The sequence below is a fragment of the Cynoglossus semilaevis genome, chromosome 16, assembly GCF_000523025.1.
Source record: "Cynoglossus semilaevis isolate Cse_v1.0 chromosome 16, Cse_v1.0, whole genome shotgun sequence".
Classification (NCBI taxonomy): domain Eukaryota; kingdom Metazoa; phylum Chordata; class Actinopteri; order Pleuronectiformes; family Cynoglossidae; genus Cynoglossus; species Cynoglossus semilaevis.
Window position 1 is genome coordinate 1797590 of NC_024322.1, and position 20003 is coordinate 1817592.

Here is a 20003-nt window from a genome sequence, read left to right on the forward strand (position 1 = left end):
GTCTGTCCCCAAACAGCTTTATTTAGGACATGTAATCTAGGTCCTCTGCTATTCTGAGTAATATGACGGCTCTGAGGCACAGCCTTGGAGGATAAATAATCACACGTGCAACAAACGAGCTGTATTTAAGTCAGGCTCCTTTGCTCGGCCTACCTTCCTCCGAACCTCGTCTTCATCGTCGGTGCGAACGCTACAGGCGTCGTTGAGCAGTGGGCTGGTGAGTGGCGAGGGCTGCCGGCCGTCTATGAAGGGACTGCACAGGTCCAGTGACCTTTGACCGTTGACCATGCCATGACCAGAGTGGGCCGAGGGGAGAGGACTGTCGGGGAGCACACCTGCAGGACGGAGAAAAAACATGAGGATTAGACTAACACGGAAATAACAGTTGCACCTGTCAAACTTATTTTGCAAATAGGTTGATTTCTAAAACTGTCTGATCTGATAGAGGGTCTTTATAGGATACATTAAATACAAAAAATAAATCTTTATTTTAGACTACATTTGGGGGAAATGTGCAAAAATAAAAGAATGGACTAATGGCTCGCACAAGAAAAGTAAATATTTTATTATTTATTTATGATAATCAGAATTTTAATTTCTGTTTATTTCCTATATATATATATATGTCTTCTATAAGCAGTATAAGCACCTAAATAAATATTTATATTTATTTGTCTCTGAACGTTTTGACTTCACTTACCTATGTATTTGACCTATATTATTTTCTAGTTTCATATATTAAAAAGCACTGGTTACTCTAACCTGGGTGAAGCAAAAAAAAAAAAGAGTGGGAGAACAGCTGCAGACTTCCTGGCAGCTGATACTGAGGGTGAGTTTGGACAAAATCACTTAAAACAGTTCTGAAAGTGTCAACATTAACATTAACAACATAACAAACCTCCTTGACTGGGAAACACACACACACTTTGTCTTGAGAGACTAGACGATGCTGGAGAACTAAATTCTGTCTAACTGGAGCAGGTGAGGGAGGAAACGTCAGTCATGACTCACCCCACAGTCCAGACATCTGTGACAGCCTCTGTGTCACATGACTCACACACACTGGATGATTAAGTGCAACGAGTTAGTGGACGTCTCCAACACAGACACTCGTCACTCAGCTCATCTTCTACATCACAGCTGCTCACTGTGCTGTGTCTGCACAAACCACAGGGGGGTGCCCCTCCTCCCCCAGCTGACATTAGCGCCACATATGGGCACTAGTCAGGAAGGGGAAACCCAAACACAGAGGGTGGGAGAGGAGAAAATCAGAGGGAGAGCTACGACTACTCTAACAACTCCAGTATACACAGAGAAAACACAGGCAACAGCAGAGGCAACAGTACTACACTGGAAGGGTCCTTGGATCTGCAGCAGGGGTCTCAAAGTCAAATGAGCAGACAGCATCTCTGTGAAAAGGCTACCAGCAGGGGTCAGACGTCAATGAACTGAGTTTGCTGGCCACGAGTGGGTAGTTCATGACCCGCCTTCTGCCCACGAACCGGAGATTGAGACCCCCAATCTAAAACAACACTAGTAATTTAAAAAAGAAAATCCCGTAACGTCTTACCTCATATATATATAGATATATATTTTACATTGTAGCATTGACATTCAGATGAGTTTTTTTTAAAACCACCTTTTAAAAGTTGACCTGGGTTCACAACACGACTATCACAGAGTGATGAGTCCAGTTTATTTACCATAACATCTAAAAAGAACGTGGTTTGGTACAGCAGAAAGGAAATCTCAGATGTTAAAACACACAATCCAGTGATGAACCCATAAACCTGGGAGGTTCATTTACACAAACAGAATAGGGTTTTATGTACTTTGAAGTACTTCTGAGTGGAACTCCAGGTCCATGGGTGAGAAGAGAGGGTTTCCTTTACTCAGCAGAGCTTCAGTAACTCCAGCAAGAATAAAGAGCTAAATATGAAATGAAAATAACTCACGGCTGCACTGATTTCATCTCCATATTTGCACAAAAGTTGTCTGGGAAGCAGGCATTTTCAAAGAATTCTCTCTCTCTCACACACACACACACACACACACACACACACACACACACACACAAAACTCTGCATCTGTTTTACTTCATATTCCTCTGCTCTGTCATCCTTAAGCTTTTACCTTTTTTCTCCTTAGGAATAATAAAGTGTTAGCTGAAACACTGCAGAGAAAGGAACCCCAGTTCTGCTCACATTTATGTTCTGTTTCCCACAGACACAAACAGACTGCAGGGAGCGACAGACCAGGTGTGCGTGCAGGAGTAACAGGGAAGAAACAGACAATGATGACAGATCATGCTGACAGATGAGCTCAAACAGTGAAAAAAGAAAAAAGAAATGAGAGCAGAAACAATCACACATGTGAACAAAGTGGAAGCAAGAAGGAGAAAAAAAGAACAGACAACGTGCAAAGTGGAAGCTGGGACATTGAATGGTTGACAGAGAGGCTCATGGGTGAGTCAGGTACAGGGGTGGATGTCAGCTCTGGCTTCTTAACTGTTGTGAAGTGGTTAAAGTCCCACTGGAACAGACAATTACTTTCACCACAGAGAGGCTGAGCCTCAGGCTGCTGTAATACAGTCACACAACAGTCACTAAAATGTGCTCCAGCTGTATTTCCCTCCTGGTGTTGAGCTGGGGTTACTGCAGCAGAAGGACCACCACCAATGAGAGTGAAATACACAGAATGCTACAATATCTGCCTCTCTGACAAAAGCTGTCTTAGAGTAAAGACTGAACACAACACGTGCAAATCACCGTCATGTCTTTTTCCAATTGAACATGCCAGGAATAATGGTATACAGTACGTGTTTCCCTGTTGGAAACCATAAGGCAGCTGAGAGAGACACTGGGTTCAAGTGTCCATAAATATAAAATAAAAAAAAATTCCCATTTTTATATAATTGGAGCCGACATTAAACTCTTATAAATACTGTGATTCCAACATAGCAGCTAATCTCGTTGAACAAAAGACCTACATTTACAAACCAGTGCCACTTCTCCACTGTGGGAAAGACAAAGTACAAACTAAACCCGCCTGTCCTACAGTCGCTCCTTGGACCACCTACAAGGGGGGCGACCCCGACTTTGGAAACTGTACCAATGGAGGATCCATACTCCTGATTATTCCCTTCCTCTTAATGTTTTATTTATTATTATTTTATTCCAGTTTGTATGTAATGTCTGTAGGTCCGTAGTGAATAGACAGAGAAAAATATGATAAAAAAAGAAGCTTGTCAAAAATTGACAGTTTGTTTTCTACCATTAAATCAACAATTTTTAAGATTGGCTTTAGAATTTGTGAACTACATCTAGTCCAGCTGTTAACAGTCTGATTGCATCAAAGTTTAAAGTCATATATTTTAATACATTTCTAATTTTAATAGTTTGGAGTTTAGTTATTTAATCTTTTCTACACATTTACTTCTAAGTAAATACGTCAACATTTTATATGACACTTGCTGAGTGACTTGAACACCACCAGGAAGCGCTAAAGCTAAAATATTCCTCTAAATATATATATCTTTCCTGTGAGGAAAACTAGTTCTTCAAGTGACACATTCTCCAGGTAGACACCATGTGGGCTGAATTGTTCAAACTGCTCTAACAGCTGAAAATCTGTCCACTGTCTTCATCCGTGAAGACGTGACATCCATCCTCGTCTTCCTCTTCACCCAGCTCTAAACTGCCCAAGGAAAACTTGTTCCTGGGAATATAGGTGGGAGTCTCCGCTGCATCACCAAACCTCTGGGGGGTGCTGCAGCGTCCCTCCCTCATTTCCAGGTCTGATTCACTGGACTCACTGGAACCACTGGTGGTCAAGGACTCGTTCATTTGAACTGCTCCCATGTGTGAAACCCCACCTCCCCCTAAACCTCTCTGCCCTAGACCGGACCTGGACCTGGACCTGGACCTGGTCCGCCCAGGTGCACAGAGACCGTTGGCCATCATGCGCCGCTCCAGAGCAGCCATTCGTTCAGCCCGAGATAAAACAGGATGTGGATCGTGATCCACAGAGGATGCACCCTGGTCTGGGTCAGCATCAGATTGGGGAGTCATTCTGCGGAGCTTGAGTTGACGTTTGGAACGGTTGGGTAGGGGGGAGTAACTGCCTCCCATGGAGTGAGGAGGAGCAGAGATGAAACCGTTCTGCTCAACATGACTGAAGGACGCCACCTGATGAACGGTGTCTGTCCTAGGGTTGACCATGTGTGCGGCTCTCTCTCTGTTCATGGCTCTGACTTCAGTCATGTGGCCACTGATGGGACTGAGGTCTGAGGTTTGATACGACCTGTCAGGACCCCGGTCTAACTCCCTACTCGTGCTAAGCCCTGGTGTAGAAGAGGAGCCGGGATCTCTGTACCACATACTACACAGAAAATGCTGAATCTGTGCCTGATGTTCCCTGTTTTTGTTACTGGACACACACAGAGTCAACCTCTCATCCTGGAAGTTCAATTCTCCCTCTACTGAGTTGAGACGTGCCGTACCAGAGCCCTTGTCTCTAACAGACCATAAAGCTGGACCTGTATTCTGATGGTCTTTGTGGTTTTGCTGCGTTGTCCCTCTCGTCTCTTCAGTCCTGGACACAGACGCTGTTCTGTCCTCGTGGCCGTTGCTCTGGTGGGCCGGACTAGTCCTTGTTGTCCGTGGAGAGGAGTCTTCAGCGGTCACCAACGCGGACTCCTTCCAGTGATGCTGAGAAGGGGAGTCGACTCTATCACCTGGGGAAACCCTCTGATAAAAGAAAAAAAATAGTTAATTAGTTAGTTAGAGTTAGTGTTAGGTGTTTCTGGATAAAATGATTGGTACAAATGGATTATATTTCTGTATGACTCAAGGTATCTTGAAGAGTTGTTATTAAGGATAAACTATTGGTCTATAACCTACAACGCAACTGCAAAGGTGAGTGGTCTCTGAAATGTTAAATTAAACTAATTCAATCATCTCTGATCTTCCACTGATCGAGAACTTACTAATGTGCAGTCACTTCATCAGGTACACCTGAACTAATACTGTGTGTTAATGTGTTAACGGTTCTATTGAACCTGCTGGTAGGAAAGTGTCGTTCATCTCAGGACCTTCAGCAGCACTGACCTGATGGACCAGGACTCTTAACTACAGCATACAATCATCAGAAAATTCAAAAACCTTCAGGCACAGAGTTTTGAAAGAAAACAAAAAAACCCCAAAACAAAACACAAAAACACAGAAAACCAAAATGAATACCACAGAACTGAAGACTGTATTTATAAACAAGCAGTGGGGCGAGTTGGGTCACGTCCCTGGTTGTACAGTAAAATAGAGTAAGTCATCGTGTGTCATCACCAGCTCAGCCTACAACAGATATGGAGTCTATCTCCTTTCACTTTCATAACAAAATGAAATGATATTGAAAATAATGGTTCTGTGGACACTGATGCTCCGGCCGGCGTCTTCTGAGGACGTTCTAATGAGACACAGGAGGACTGACACTGTCTAACTGTCATCCAGCTGCAGTTAATCCACTTCATTCACACTTACGTCTGTTGGCACTTCATGGTGACGTGGTGAGGGCAGCGGCGACAGGCGGCTGTTATGTTGAACCCGACTGTGTTTCCTGACAGACGAGACAGTTAGGGTCAGTGTCATTAACTGTGAGAACGAGGGACGAGCGAGTCAAATGTCTGTGGCCTTTACCGGTCAAAGGGAATCTTTTTAAACTCTGACTCCTTCACGTAATCAATCACCTGCTTCTGTGTGCGACCGCTGCAGACAGACAGAGAGAGAGAGAGAGAGAGAGAGAGAGAGAGAGAGAGAAGCACAGAGCAGATGATCAGAGTCATTAGAGGCGGCGCTGCAGTAGACTGCTGAAGCAGCCCAGAACTGTGCTACCTGAACCTGAAGGATGAACCCCTCGTGAAGAGCACAGGTTTGGGCTTGGGCTTTGGTTCCTCAAAGAGGCGGAAGAAGGCGTGGTATTCCACACAGATCTTCCAGAAGACTTTACAGCAGTCCCTGCTGGCCATCAGGAACTCCAGCGTGTCCTGATATGAACTCTGGTGCAACAGACACCGGTTGATAGATTAAATTACACCCTTCACTGCACGCCGTCTGAGTTAATTACACACAGCACGGCACGGTGAGAAGACTTACGTTCAAATCTGGCCTCAGTTTGATGAGGAAACGTTTTCTCTTGAAGCTCAGTTTACGAACTTTGGACCAGTTGAAAGCGTTGATCTTTGTTTGTCCCTGCAGAGACGAGGACGTTGGTTTGTTTAGTTCAGGATTAAACCAAAATCTGAATTTTATATTACTTAGTGAACACATTTACAGTGACCATGATGGAACCAGCGGCACTGACCTGAAAGACCAGGACACCAGTGTGTGCCACAGCCAAGCTTAAACCAGTGCCTTCTCGATCCTTGGCCGGGTGAAGGCGAATCCCGTACATCTCCAGTCTGCGGGCCACTTCTAGCAGCTGATAGTCGGATTCTGACGGTGTTTGACCTCTACGACACAAAACAGTGAGAGAGAGAGCGATTATGAAGCAGAGCCAAGAATCACTAAAACATCATAACGACAGAAGCAAAAGTTTTGACATAAATGATATCAGTCAGTTCATCAGTGTTTGGCTCGACTAAATTATTATTATTATTTTATATATAAACAGGGTGTATATTTTCTTATGCGAGTTTCTAAAGCCGTGTGGTTGTAAAAGGGGCCGCAAACCCCGCAAACTTTTCTAATTCTTATCTGTGGACTCGTTTCCTGTTTACGTTTCCTAATAGGTGATTTAGGTCACTGCCGTTTTCTCACCAGCCGACAGTGTTTACAGTTATCAGCTCAGAGAGCCTCACAGGAAAACAGAAAAAAGTCAAATCTAATCTCAGTCCTTTCACGCGGCAGCAGCGACAGCAGCAGCGACGGCAGCAGCCGTCCACTGTGGGTCCAGCTCAAAGACAAGTCACTACAACACAGAGGTGAGATAAAGGTTGACCAAGCCTTGGCTCCTGTTCAAACTGTGTGATGTTTAGAGGCAGGATGGTGGAGAGCAGATCTGGACCGTGTCCAGTGATATGCTTTTAACAGCGCCCGGCCTTTATCTCCAGGCTTACACTGTGGTGGGAAAGTAGCTGAAATGAACTAAGTTAACGTCACAAACAGTTTGACAGAAAACACTACTCATTATTACCTGTTTTTATGTTATTATATAAAGACTGCTTAGCAGAGGAGTTTAACATTAACATATAAACTGCACTGAGCACTGTCCAAAACACACACACACTCCTGGGGATTTAATGTCACTTTTTAGCAAGTTTTTTGTTTTCTAACATGTAATAATTATTTAAAGTCTAAGTTTAGAATTCTGGCTCTCAGGGCCAGGACACCTGTGACTGTGACACAGGAGGTGAAGCAGCCAAGGCCAGCACAAGAACTGCAAGGTTGAAGACAAGACAACCGTCTTCTTTTAAAGACAGAGACTCTCAGAAATTCAGTAAAAAAAGAATCTGTTACACCACATACTGGGCCTCAAAGGTGCTGACCCAAAGAACACCGTCCTCACAGAAGAATAGTAACAGCTTGATTGAATTAATCAAGAAAAGCTTAAAGAATCAAAACTGGGCAATAGAAAGATTTTTTGAAAAGTTCAATAAAGTCAGCCTCATGAAAATGTTTTGTAATGCTGAGGTACAAATGTTTTTCTCCCTTTATTTTTGAAAATACTTTTGTGGGAATTAGGTTTCTGGTGAAGGAGGTTGGAGGGTAAGACTTCATGTCAGCCACTGGAGGGGAAAAAACTGTCTTTCTGACAACATGGGCATGAGTCACTGTGTAGATTAGAGAGAGCGTCCACTGCTGTGTTTTTCCACTGAAGCTGCCTCTTGTCAAACCTCCATCGACTTGTGGAAAACAGGCTGTTTATCAATTTTAAAAAGAGTTTCTAAGTGTTCTGGAGAAAGACTCCATTCATTCAAGGCCTGCTTTCCTGAATGTGTCACCTGCACAATAAAACTTCCCCCGTGGGACAAGTATAAAGTCTGGGACAACTTTTCCTGTTCACGGGTGAACAACATAAGTGGTTTAGAGGGATCGCTTCAGTGGTTTTTAGAGCACTGAATAGAAACGCTGACTTTTTAATGTTGGCTCACAGATCTCCAGCTGCTGAAACTCACATGTTCTTTGAATGGAACTCCATGATCTTGTCAATCAGGGGCATTTGATCTGGAATGTAGCTGTTGTTGAGGAGGTGCGACCGACACTGGCTCTCCTCAAAGTCTCCAATCTCAGCTGGAAAACACCAAAGAATAGGAGAAATATTGTGAGAGAAAAAAAACCCATACAGCAAAAAATATGGACAAGTTTATAAATCATAATAAAAAAGCTCTTAGTAAGACTCCACTGCTTCTGGCACAGTGCGTTACACCATCTGTCTTCAAGATACTTCCTCATAAAGCACACAGTGGCTGTGGTGAATCCAGGGGATGGTATCTAGGTGCACGCATCAAGTTGTGCTGATCTCTGTCTTCATTCACGAGGTTTCTAATCGCAGCTGGTTCACATACTCACAGCGTCTCATACTCAGTGTTGCAGTAATGATAGTATGAAGTATTGTAGTAGTACAATGTAGTATTGTTCTGGAACAAATTACTGGTCAAAGCTCCAGTATTTTTATTTACATAAAGTGCCTGAGGAGGTAAAAACTTACACTGGATAATGTGAGAAACCATCAGTGCGGCGCTGGTGTCGTTGCAGGTCAGGCGTCCACAGGAAAGATCCTGTTTGACCTGGAGGGCAAACAGGTACCTGGGCGACAACAGTACAAGGTGGGCGGGGCAAATAGTCAGAGCATTTGAGAAGCATTTTCCCACACTAGCTCAGAAACTAAATTATCTGATTTCTTTTAAAAATAACTCAAAAAATAAGGCTGCGTTCCATTAGCTGCTTATTATTATAGAAGGCTTTCAGAAAGATTTAACATTGACTCTGGTGAGAGACGTCCTTGAATTTATAAATTCATCCTTGATTTCTGATTAGATTCTTCTGTATATTTTTGGAACAGAAAGTATGCAGCTCCTGAGCTGCCCTGCTGGTTTGTCTAGTGCAGCTCACTCACCTTGTCAACTCCTCCAGCAGCTGAGCGTGGTCTGGTGGGAAAAACTTCACAGCAAACCTCAGGATTGTGTGTTTCGGTCCTTGTGATGGAAAAAAAAACAAGAGATTTGTTAAAATTCCTCCTATTTTTCCTTCTTTGTAGAAATATGAGCCTCGGTGGAAACGCAGTTTATGACTCTGTAAAACTGACTTTAAAATCGGACTCTATTCTATTCTCCTGATGAATACAAAAACTTTGCCTTAAAGAAGACGACGTAAACGGAGTCACTCACTTCTCAGCTGCTTGATTATAGGTTTGATGTGGTCCAACCAAACCTGTGGACGGAGAGACAGTACATGTACTATATCTGGTCCAATAAGACAGACTTGTCTTCATCACTTTTGTCTTCTCTCTCACTCACCATCAGCTTCTGATGGTTCTGAAACTCCAGACCAAAGTAGTCGCCCTCTATCAGGTTCATGTGGGAGCACACCAGGTCAAACAGCACCTTGCCTGAGGCTTTTTGCTGTGAACAAAGAACAAAGAAACTCATTTTTATTGTTAAAATATATGGAATTCAATAATCTATCAAAAGGAAAAAAAAGAAGAATTCACTCCTTCCAAACATTTTCAACTTGGCCATTAAGTGTATAGGACAGTATGTTCATTAGCGCCTGCTAATCACCATCATATGTCACGAAAACGGCTTTAATGCAAAAAAGTATAGAAACCAAAAATGAAGATTCCACTTGTACTCCTGCCATAGTCCAGTGCTGCAGCCATCAATGAGACAGTGACTCTCACCGTCCCTGCTCCCATCAGGGCCATCAAAAGCGCCGCTGACCCCTGCTGGAGCCAAATCTGAGAGGACCCGGTCTTTCATCTGTGTTTCGAGTGTCTCCAGTAACAGACCAGTGAGCTTTGCAGCTGATACAATAACAGAATGGGATAAAGAGCTACAGCTGTCCTCACTCAGCCCACATTCACTCCACACTAACACTTTGAAGAGAGCCGTAAACGCCCACTTTCCTCTCCAATCTCAACACAAAACTTCAAAAACGCAACAGATCTTGAGAAAATGGGCGAGAATCAGTTTCCTGTGAGGTCAAGTGAGCGCCACTTCCACAGAACCTGTGCTGTTGGAGAGTCACACCGAACTTCATACGGAACACAACAGGAACCGTTCTGCCTGACTGCTTTACCGGTTTGTATCAGTTTTTTCTTCTTCTTTTAGGTGAAAGACTAAAGCTGTTTTTGGCATCTTTTAGGGCAGAAAACGATTTTCTAAACACAATCTTGAAATGTTCAAAATGGTGGCGATTTCCCTGTATTAAAACATTCAAGACATTCGGAGGACAGGTTTAAAAAAGTCACTTTTGATCCTTTGGGACATGTTGCATAGCATTGGCTATGACATTTTGAGCATACGCAATCTAACAAACTTTAACTTTAGTTTCACATGAATGTATCCATGTGATTCAGTCAGGTGCTTTGGTTCAACCTGCTCTTCTTACCAATGATCTTATGTAACATGCCAATTTAAAACCATGTTGTGTTTCACGAGGGAAGGGCTTTTTTCTTGTTAATGCTGAAAGAATCGAAACTTAATCCGCTGCAGCTTAGTGAGGTTGGTTTTCACTTCCACAACTGAATCCATAATCCTTCCTAAAACACGCTCTCAGCTCCTTCCTGTGGGAAGGATTCTCTCTGTGTCTCAGCAGCATCACGCTGTGCAGAGGGCACGCTACCTCAGAAGACCGGCGGTTTGGAGGTGGTGCCATATGGAGGTGGTGCTGATGACAGAGTAGAAACACACGTGTAGCTCTTTAGCAGGCTGCTGGGACTTGAAGGTAAAACTAACCTTAGGCTAATTCCTACAGATACTAAGATTCTTTTGTCTTGGATGACATAAAGCCTATTTTTAGATGAATACATGTAATGTATGGACCTAAATATAAATGTAGATATTAAGTGTTTTTATTAATAACTCTTGTATTGTTTCTGTGAAAACCACCGCCTGCGTGGTTTCAATAAGAGCGCCAAGTCCATGTCTGTGCTGCTACGTGGAGCTGTTTGCACAGCGAAGGCGGCTGCAATCGTGCATTTTATTGACATCTCTTAATGGCTGCCAGAGAGAGGCTGGAGAATGTTTTCACTCACAACAATGAGGTTCTCCAGGCAGAGAACAAGACGTGAGGAGCAGTTCTTAGACATGCATTTCCAGGCTTTCAGGCCCGTGAGGAAGAGAGAGAGAACCCAGTAATTCTGTAGCTGTGACACAAGAAGACACTTATCACAGCAATATTTCAGTAACTAGTAACTAGTTATATCAGTAACCGTCCAAAACTCTTCTTTTCAACTGTTATGTTTTGCCCTAGGGAGAGAAATGATGCTCATACGTTGGTTAGACGTTCCTGAGTCAGTGTCCTTTATGCTCCCTGGTAGCCACAGCCAGTCTAATTTAAACCAAAAGAAAACATGACAGGTGTAAACCCACTCCCAGGTCCAGGTCAGAGGTACAGGGTGGGTCCGTCTGGCCTCACTCACGTACAGAGAGATACATCTGTTTACATGTGTACGAGCGTCAGCATCACTGCTCTGACCTCTGCACGCCTGGGCAGAATAAAGCTAAACAAAGATGACAGTTATATCTGCACTTGTCTGTTTCCGTTCCACTCCAGGGGACGGGGAACGTCTACCCCCACCCCTCACGGCCATCTTTCCACAACCGCCCCGTCTCTTGTTAGTAACCTTCTGTCTCTGTAGAAACCCTTAAAGGTCAGGTGTAATGTTCTCTCTGGTGGTTCTGCTGCAGGAGCTCTTGGTCAGTTCTGCTTCATTTGCAACATATTATGACAGTCAGTGCTGGTCTGGTTTTGGGGGCAACATCAGGGGTGGGTAGTGTGGCAGGGAAGCCACACAACCAGGAAGCAATAAACAGAAAAAACAACCAAGAAAAATCACCGGCTGGGCGAAGCACAGCTGATGAAGGCCTTTGAGTAAAGTGTTCAGCTTTTTCTGTAAATGATTTACCACCAACATTTCTTGTCTTGCCCTTGTCCTTGCTGGCCCCCACGGGGGCCCCTGTGAATTCTGTTATATCTCTGTATAATGGAGAAGACATCACACAGCAGGAGGTTCTCAGCTGTGACATTCAGTGACATCACATGAAGCAGATTGAGGTCGAAGATGAAGCAGAGTGTGTCATTTAGAGAGGGGAATAAGAAAATGGAACGGCGGGAAAAGGTCGGTGTTGAGAATCCTGCTATCTGCAGTGTCAACCTGATAAGACTGTGGATTGTTCCAGCACAGTGAAGAAGTGCTGATTGTTTGAATGATAGAAAAATGACACAGGCCTCCAGCAGAGACTGAGGTTCTCTAAGTGCTTCTGGGTCCTCTAAGGTCAAAGCTGCCCCTCAGGGAGAGTGCAGTCTGATAATACGGCATATTAGCACAGGGTTCTTCAACTGCTGTCACTTAAAACAGGCATCACATGTACAAGAGTGATTTAGTTTTGATATTTGTTGCACATTTAAACTAGAACATTTAAGTGAAAAAAATCATCAAAAGCCAACAAAATCATTGAGTGTCATATTAATACAAAGCATAGAGGCACTAGAGAGTTAGAGAGAAAAAGGTATAAATTAACCCAAGGTGAAGACTCAGAATTTGAACAAAACACACTAATTATCTGGCCTAGAAACAGTTACATGTTTTTTAGCAATATTTATATCAAAATAGCTACAAAAATATAGAAAACACTGTATAAACATTCAAAAACGCCAAGTGAAAAAGCTAAAGGATTAGCTAATACTGTAGCAAGAGTTTAAAAATGGCCAAGACAGCTGTCCTGCGCGAAATAACGTAATATTTTTTTGAAAAATAGCTTTGACCAAAACAATAACTCAAGCTATACTGTATGTTGTACAACACGTTTGACTAGCAAACCTAAAACTGGACCAAAAATATTTTAAATAACCAAAACAATTGTTAACTGTTAGCACCCAAAAAGACCAGCACATCTGTCCTAAAAATGAGAAAACCAGAAAAAAAAACCCTCTTTAAAAAAACAGTATGATGTAATAAAGCAGTTATTTATTGTGTATGTACTCTAAGAGAAGAGTAGAGCAGAGGGGTCAACAGTAGCTGAAGCTCATTGAGATTCAAGTCACGTTGTGCCGTCGTTCCCAGGGTGACTCCACTACAGCAGGAGGCAGAAAATGAGGGGGAGAGAGAGAGGAAATTGTAGGGCAACAAATGTACTGATAATCCCGTCAAATTAACCACACAGCATCAGGGCTGTGTGACCAAGCATATGTTTGCTGCATAATTGGGACAAATTTAATGCCACGGTAAGTTAATTATGAAAAAAAAAAAAAAATCACTGTCAGCGCCAGAGTCACAGGAGGTAGTGAGGAGGAAGTGAAGATTTTTTTTTCCACATGATTTATCCACATTTGTGTTATTTTCGTCCCATTCCCAAATCCCAGGAGCTGCAGAAGAACACATCAACACCACCAGAGGAGAAAAAGTGATGGTTGGGCTGCCACAGCTGTCAGAGACATTCTGTCACAGCAGGGACAGAATGTGGGCCCCGAGAAAATAACCATGAAAATGATGTGGAGGGAAACACAGTCCCAGAGGGAGGAGAGAGAGAGTGGGGTGGGGGTGGGGGTGGACATCACCCATCACCTCCCCCTCTTAGAAAAAAAAATCTCCTTTATTTTACTAGCCTATCTCCTTTGGGCCTGTCTAAACTGCTATAAAATATTGATTTGGCAAAGAGAATAATGAAGTGCCCTGTGGTGACTGTTGTGCTGCTGTACACCTAACAAAAACCTCTGTCTGTGTCTGTGTGTCGGAGGAACCATAGCTCAGGAGATGATCCAGCAGTTGGGTGAAAACGGTTTAATGTATCTGCAATTTCTGTCACGTTTGACTCTGATTTGGGGGAAAAAAAGGGTTAAAAAAAAGCAAAGAAGAAACTTTTGTCTAAGGCTGCTGTAATTAACCCAGATATATTGTCCTCTTCATTTTACTCCATCTGTCTGATTCTCTTACAAAGTGCTTCTAATTCTGTCTCCTGCTGTTTATTCTCCACAGCCACCTCTCCACAGAGCTGAGGATTACAGTGTCTGAGGGGGAGGACGTGTCACTTCACATTTACACCCAAACACCACTTTCATTTTAGTGAGAAAGAAGCAGACGCTAGGAAATGGATGATGTGCTTTAAAAAACTGCCGCTGCCACATTAGAGCTCCTCAAGGATGGAGACATGGAAGGACTTTACCTTCAAAAGTGAATATCAATTATTAAAAAATCATGTTCCCCCCCCCCCCCACTTAGCATCTCCACAGCGACCAACTACCTCCATCTACCTCCCCCCTCCTGTTACACCCACCATCCTTAACCGTGTCCTTGAGTCTCCTCCCTGTGTCCCCCTGCACTGGGAGCCCACCAATAATCTTAAGATGTCCCTCTGATATATATTTGATATATTTGATCCCCCCCTCCCCCAACACCTTCCCATTTCACCTCCATCACCTCAGAGTTCTATGAATTACATGAAATTACAGTAAACAAAACATATAAAACAAACACGCTAACAGTTCCATAAAAATGTGGCTAATTTAATGAGACAAAGCTAACAAAATAATTAACACATTAACGTTTGGATAGACTGAGCTAAAAAATCAAAATGGCTCAAATAACAAAACATACGTGAGCGTCAATATGGTAAACCACTGTAACTGTGAACGTAAAGGAAATCAATGGGCTGATGAGGAGATGAATTAACTGCAAGTGTGAAAGACAGCACTGTCAAAGAGAAAGATAATCCTCGATCAACATCAACCAGTTACCGAGTGTTCAGACCACACACTGGGGTTGATATAAGGAGAAATGTGGAAGTCCAGCTCCTCAACAATAAAAAAGAATCCAGGTTCGTTTGTTTACATCAGCATTAATTCTCAGTAATTTCACTTGACAACAAACTGAACAGAAAAAAAAATCACCTCATCTTCAACATCTGTTACAGTCCACCAAGCTGAACCAAGAAGAGCGATTTTATGTTTTCCTCACAGTAAAAAAAAATCCAACACAAACACAGAGGTTCGTGTTCACTGGGCATCGTTTCTCTTTGATGTGACTTTCAGGCGAGCTGTGGGATGGCGCGCTAAAATAAGTGTATCTTTAATTGCTTGGATCTGTTTTTTCGCTCTCTTTTTTTATATTTACTGTACCTTGCGATTTTACAAGGAAAATCAAAAAGAAAACATTTTCAGCGTCTTCAAAAAATGTTATAGCATCTTTATGAAGACTGCCAAGGCTGAATTAATGACAACAGACTGGAAACTAATCAGGAAAAAAACTAAAATCACCTCGTACAAAACAGATGGGACATAAAGTGGCAGAAAAAAAACAGATAATAACTGTAGCTGCCTGTGTGTATACACAGCAGACTGATAACGTGAGCACATACTGTACAGACACTGTGATCCGTCTGTGATGTCTGACTAATGACCATTTATAATGAAGCAATAACATATTGTTTATGCGTGAACCATGCCACGGTTCCCAGGACCGTCCTGTTGCCCGTTCCCTCGTACAGCAGTAATAAATAACGACAGCTGCACATGCTGCTCTGCTCCTGGAGCCAATCAATTGGCTTCCTGGGAGATCAGACCTAAACTGCTTAACCCCTCTGTGCAGCAAATCCACAGGCTCTCTGATGCAGTGGAATCACGGTATCGATAAACAGCTTTTGTAATCTGACATCACATCACGCCATTCGATGTCTTCAATCCGTTTCCAAAACAGTGAGTGGTTTTGTTGCTGACACACTCGCCGTAGTTTTGTCAAACAAAAATGTCTAGGTTAAAATGGAAGTGTTTATATTTAAAAACTTCAATAATTTGACAGTTGTCTGTCAGACGGTTGATCTCAGTGAGAACAGAGGATGACTTGATGACACGCGGATGTCGAGAAGAAAATCTCAGACCTCAGCTGTTCATCCTGTGGATCAGGATTAAGGTCAACTGCCAAGAAACCCTCTGGGTCTGAAATAGCAACAGTGATGTCACAACCATCGAAGGTGTACATTTGCATGTCCAATATTAGCAAGATAATCACTGCTGACTACAAGGGAACAGTGACGAGGACAGTCAGCGCAACAAACAAGTCAAATAGTTACTAACATGTATTTCAATAAAATATCACTTATCAATGCTAGCCAATATGTAGCCAAATATCTAACAAGTGTGCATGTTTGTGAGAAAAAAAATAGATAATTTAAAAACACAAGTGGTTTTTTGTCTGTAGTTTCAGGTTTTGTCCAAATACATGCACGGTTAGTTTAATTGGACGCTCTTAATGGACCGTAAGTATGAGTGTTTGATTACGTGTCTCTAAGTGTGGACTGTCCTGTGCTGGGATAGGCTCCAGCTCCGCCCACAGCCCTGAAAGGGTTAAGCAGTTAAACGATGAATAGATTAATGTCCAGGAAATAATCCAAAAAAAGGCACCGAGACATAGGACACAAAGACAACAAAAGCAAACTAAGGTATCAAACCATGTGGCAAAAGTTAATGATAAAAACAGAAATAATTCAATAAAATCAAACATTCAAAAAAAATTTGCTGCATTTTTGGGTCCCGGCCCATTTAAGAAAACACTCATCTGCAGCCAGCAATGCTGCCAAGAGCAGGTAGGAGTGGAGGGGTCCTCACCAGGAGGTCATTAGCATGCAGCCTGGTGGATGTGGAGAATGAACCGTCACCTGCCCCATACAGAGTGTTTTGGTTTACTTGGTGTGAGAGGTTTAAACCTGACTACCTGAACGGTTTAGTTTGCAGTCATTTTAACACATGGAACTCAGCTCAGCATTACACCCGCTCATGTTGACGGAGCACAGTTCAAACCTTCAGCTCTCAGTGTGAACCACTCTGTGGCAGCAGACGTAGCACTGTGCTCTCTACAGTGTGACGAATGAGGACTTTGCTAAGGCAAAAAAACAAACCCACATGGCAAAGACAAGTGGTGGAGAAATGGTACAGATGCAGAGTGAGTGAAGGCAGCTGTTGCTCTGCATCTGCAGGTCAGTGGATCCAGCAGCTGGAAAGGCCTCTGTGACGACAGAATACCAATCACTCTGCACAGGAAGATACAGCAAGACCAGTATCCATGGCAACGCTCACAGAACATTCAGCATGTGTGCAGGTCTGTGCAAACGGCTTAAACACATTTACTCTAGTAAAATACACCATTTCAATGACTCCAGGAGTAGTGTTTGCTCTGGTGTTACAGCCAAAATGATAATCACCACATTTTATTACATCTATGTTATTATAACGCAATTACAGCGACCATAAGAAAGGATTTGGAAGCAGAAATAGAGAGGGTGTAAGGGCCACACCCTGTTCCAGCCCAAAACCAATAATGTTTACTTGAGGATTAGATCTGGCTGTGAAAGTGAGAACACTGGTCTCCTGCCTAAAACCAGGGGATTTCAAACGATCCAGATTAGAGACACACGTCTCCTGAGTCGGTGAGCCATGTGCAATAATATAAAAAGTAGTTTACTAATATAAAATGTCCAAAAATGATAAAGATCCCAATTCTGCTCAACTACGTACCTCGGGAAATGGGAAAGTTCTTAAACATTATCATAAGATAAACCCCAAAATTAAAAAACAACTTCTCATCAATATTTTGTATGTATGTTAACGTGCATTCCTTAGAAGAAACCTTTTTACTGACTTCAGTGATGATGATCAGTGCTGAAACCTTACACCACTCTGGACCCACTGCAACAGTCAACAAGAGCCAACAGTAAATGTGGTTTAAAAAAAACAACAAATATATATATATATATATCTATATAAAGAAAGAAATGTGTTTGCATTACAAGTATGGTGAGTGTACGGTCCAGGTGAAAACACACACACACACACACACACACACACATACATGCCTGTTAACCTGCCCTTCATTCTTCCTGACTGTTCCTCCCACACACCTCCTCCTCTTCAGCCCAGGAGACCCCAGATTCAATTACAGCCAGGTTGCAGTGGGAGGCAGACTCAGCTGCACAGGATCAGGACACAGGCGCTCTGATATGTCAAGGAAATGCATCATGGAAGTGACTTTACTGCAGGGCATAACACATACCAAAACATAACCAGTGAAGGTGGGCAGAACATCTTGACATACTGTAACGTGGGGGGGGGGGGGTGCTTCTAATGTATGTGGTACAGCTACACTGGATGATGGGAACATGAGAGGGGACGAATATCAAGGTAAAACCAGGTCACCTGGGATACTGTAGAGAGCTGCAGGGTGAGGATAATCCCATGGAATGACACTTCCAGCAGAGAGTGACAGGTTAATCAGTGCCCTGAATCTCAATGAGAAATTCATAATTCATTGAAAAAGTCTGGTGCTGCTGTGAAGCTGAAAAAAAATCTGGTTCCCTGAAGGGTTTCACCCTCTTTTTCAAAATCAGGAGGGCATCACAGAGGGGCTGCACGGCTGCCACGCCCCTCATCATGTGCCCTGATGTCTGCCTACAGCGCTGCTGAGCTGCAGCGGCAATTCAGACGACCAGAATCAGAGCCACAGTTCAGCAGCTTAATGAACCGATCTGAGCACTGTCATCAAAGGGCAAAGGCTCAGTGGAATATTGTGTATGAAATGTCAGAGGATCCGCCTCCGTGCGTCTGTCACAGGTCTGTTCAAAGAGATTGCAGGTTATATTAGCATCCGCCTTGTCCTTCCTTTGTAAAGTGACAAAAGCAAACAGTCACACAGAAAACCGATAAAGTCAACTCTGCTGCTGTCTGAACCCAGCACGCACACACACACGCACACACACACCCACACACACACACACACCCACACACACACACACACACCCACACACACACACACACACCCACACACACACACACAAAGGAGCCTCTTCCATTAAGAGACATCCGTCTTGGTAACCATAGGAACAGGACTTATTATAAAGGCATCTCTTTTCCCAAAGCAGCAGTGCACAGTATAGAAACCAGTGCAGCTCAGTGCTGTCAGACGTACAGTAACCTGATGAGCTTCAGTGGTCGCCTTCGTCATGCTACCTCTGACCGTCTCTGTGCAGCATTCTCACTTTTTCAAACACACCAAAACAATTCCATTTCCACTTTTTACATTACGTGTCCATATGTTTAAGACTAAAACCTATGTCTAATAATTCAATATAACATGACACCGCATTAGAAACTATGATGCACAGAGTCAGCTCTGACCCACTCCTTGTTCTGTCTTATTAAAGACTCTGGAAGCGTGACTGTATGTAAATGTAAATACACACAGCTAATATTGATTTCCAAGCTGACCATCAGGTGATGTCATCAGGGATATTTTAGAGCCGTTCCTGTGAGCAGGGCGTTACTCTGTGCAGTCAGCCTCATATTAATTATTACATGTCGTAAAACACTCACGGTGGTTCTCCACCATGGTGAGTACCATTAACAGCCAAATCTGATGTTGGCTAAAAATAATGGTAATGTTGAAAAACCATCTCTTATTTCACCTTTAAACCAAGGCAGAGGACAGAGAAGACAATGCTGCACAACATAATGTTTCTATGTCAACTCTGTAGAATAGAGGAGATAACATGACAAAAGACATTGCTGTTATCATCACCCACACATACAAAATCCCATTTGCTATCATAACATCTCCAGTTGACTTTCACCAGTTCCAGTGCGAGGGTCTATCAGGTCCATATTCAAGACCATCAGTCTGTAGATAATTTCCTCCTTCGCTCTTGTTCTATAATGCTCCAAGGCCAACTATATTTCAGGATATGAAGTAGGAAGATAGAAGATGTGCGTGGGAATTCAACTACCACCCACTCCTTCTCATATCCT

The 20003-nt window shown here is 43.0% G+C and overlaps 1 protein-coding gene across 2 annotated transcripts in view; it reads right to left on the reverse strand.

Moving 5' to 3' along the window:
• The window catches only part of LOC103391591 (FERM, ARHGEF and pleckstrin domain-containing protein 1), a 43019-nt gene that overhangs the window by 10538 nt on the left and 12478 nt on the right, over positions 1 to 20003 (reverse strand). For both annotated transcript variants that reach the window (XM_008327901.3, XM_008327900.3), the window contains exons 3-14: positions 9509 to 9613; positions 9380 to 9422; positions 9109 to 9187; positions 8701 to 8798; positions 8168 to 8282; positions 6355 to 6502; positions 6147 to 6242; positions 5886 to 6049; positions 5691 to 5759; positions 5535 to 5610; positions 4538 to 4748; positions 154 to 335 (exon numbers count right to left, since the gene is read on the reverse strand). In XM_008327901.3, coding sequence (XP_008326123.1) covers positions 154 to 335; positions 4538 to 4748; positions 5535 to 5610; positions 5691 to 5759; positions 5886 to 6049; positions 6147 to 6242; positions 6355 to 6502; positions 8168 to 8282; positions 8701 to 8798; positions 9109 to 9187; positions 9380 to 9422; positions 9509 to 9613 — 1386 coding nt within the window. The remainder of the gene's footprint in view (positions 1 to 153; positions 336 to 4537; positions 4749 to 5534; positions 5611 to 5690; positions 5760 to 5885; positions 6050 to 6146; positions 6243 to 6354; positions 6503 to 8167; positions 8283 to 8700; positions 8799 to 9108; positions 9188 to 9379; positions 9423 to 9508; positions 9614 to 20003) is intronic.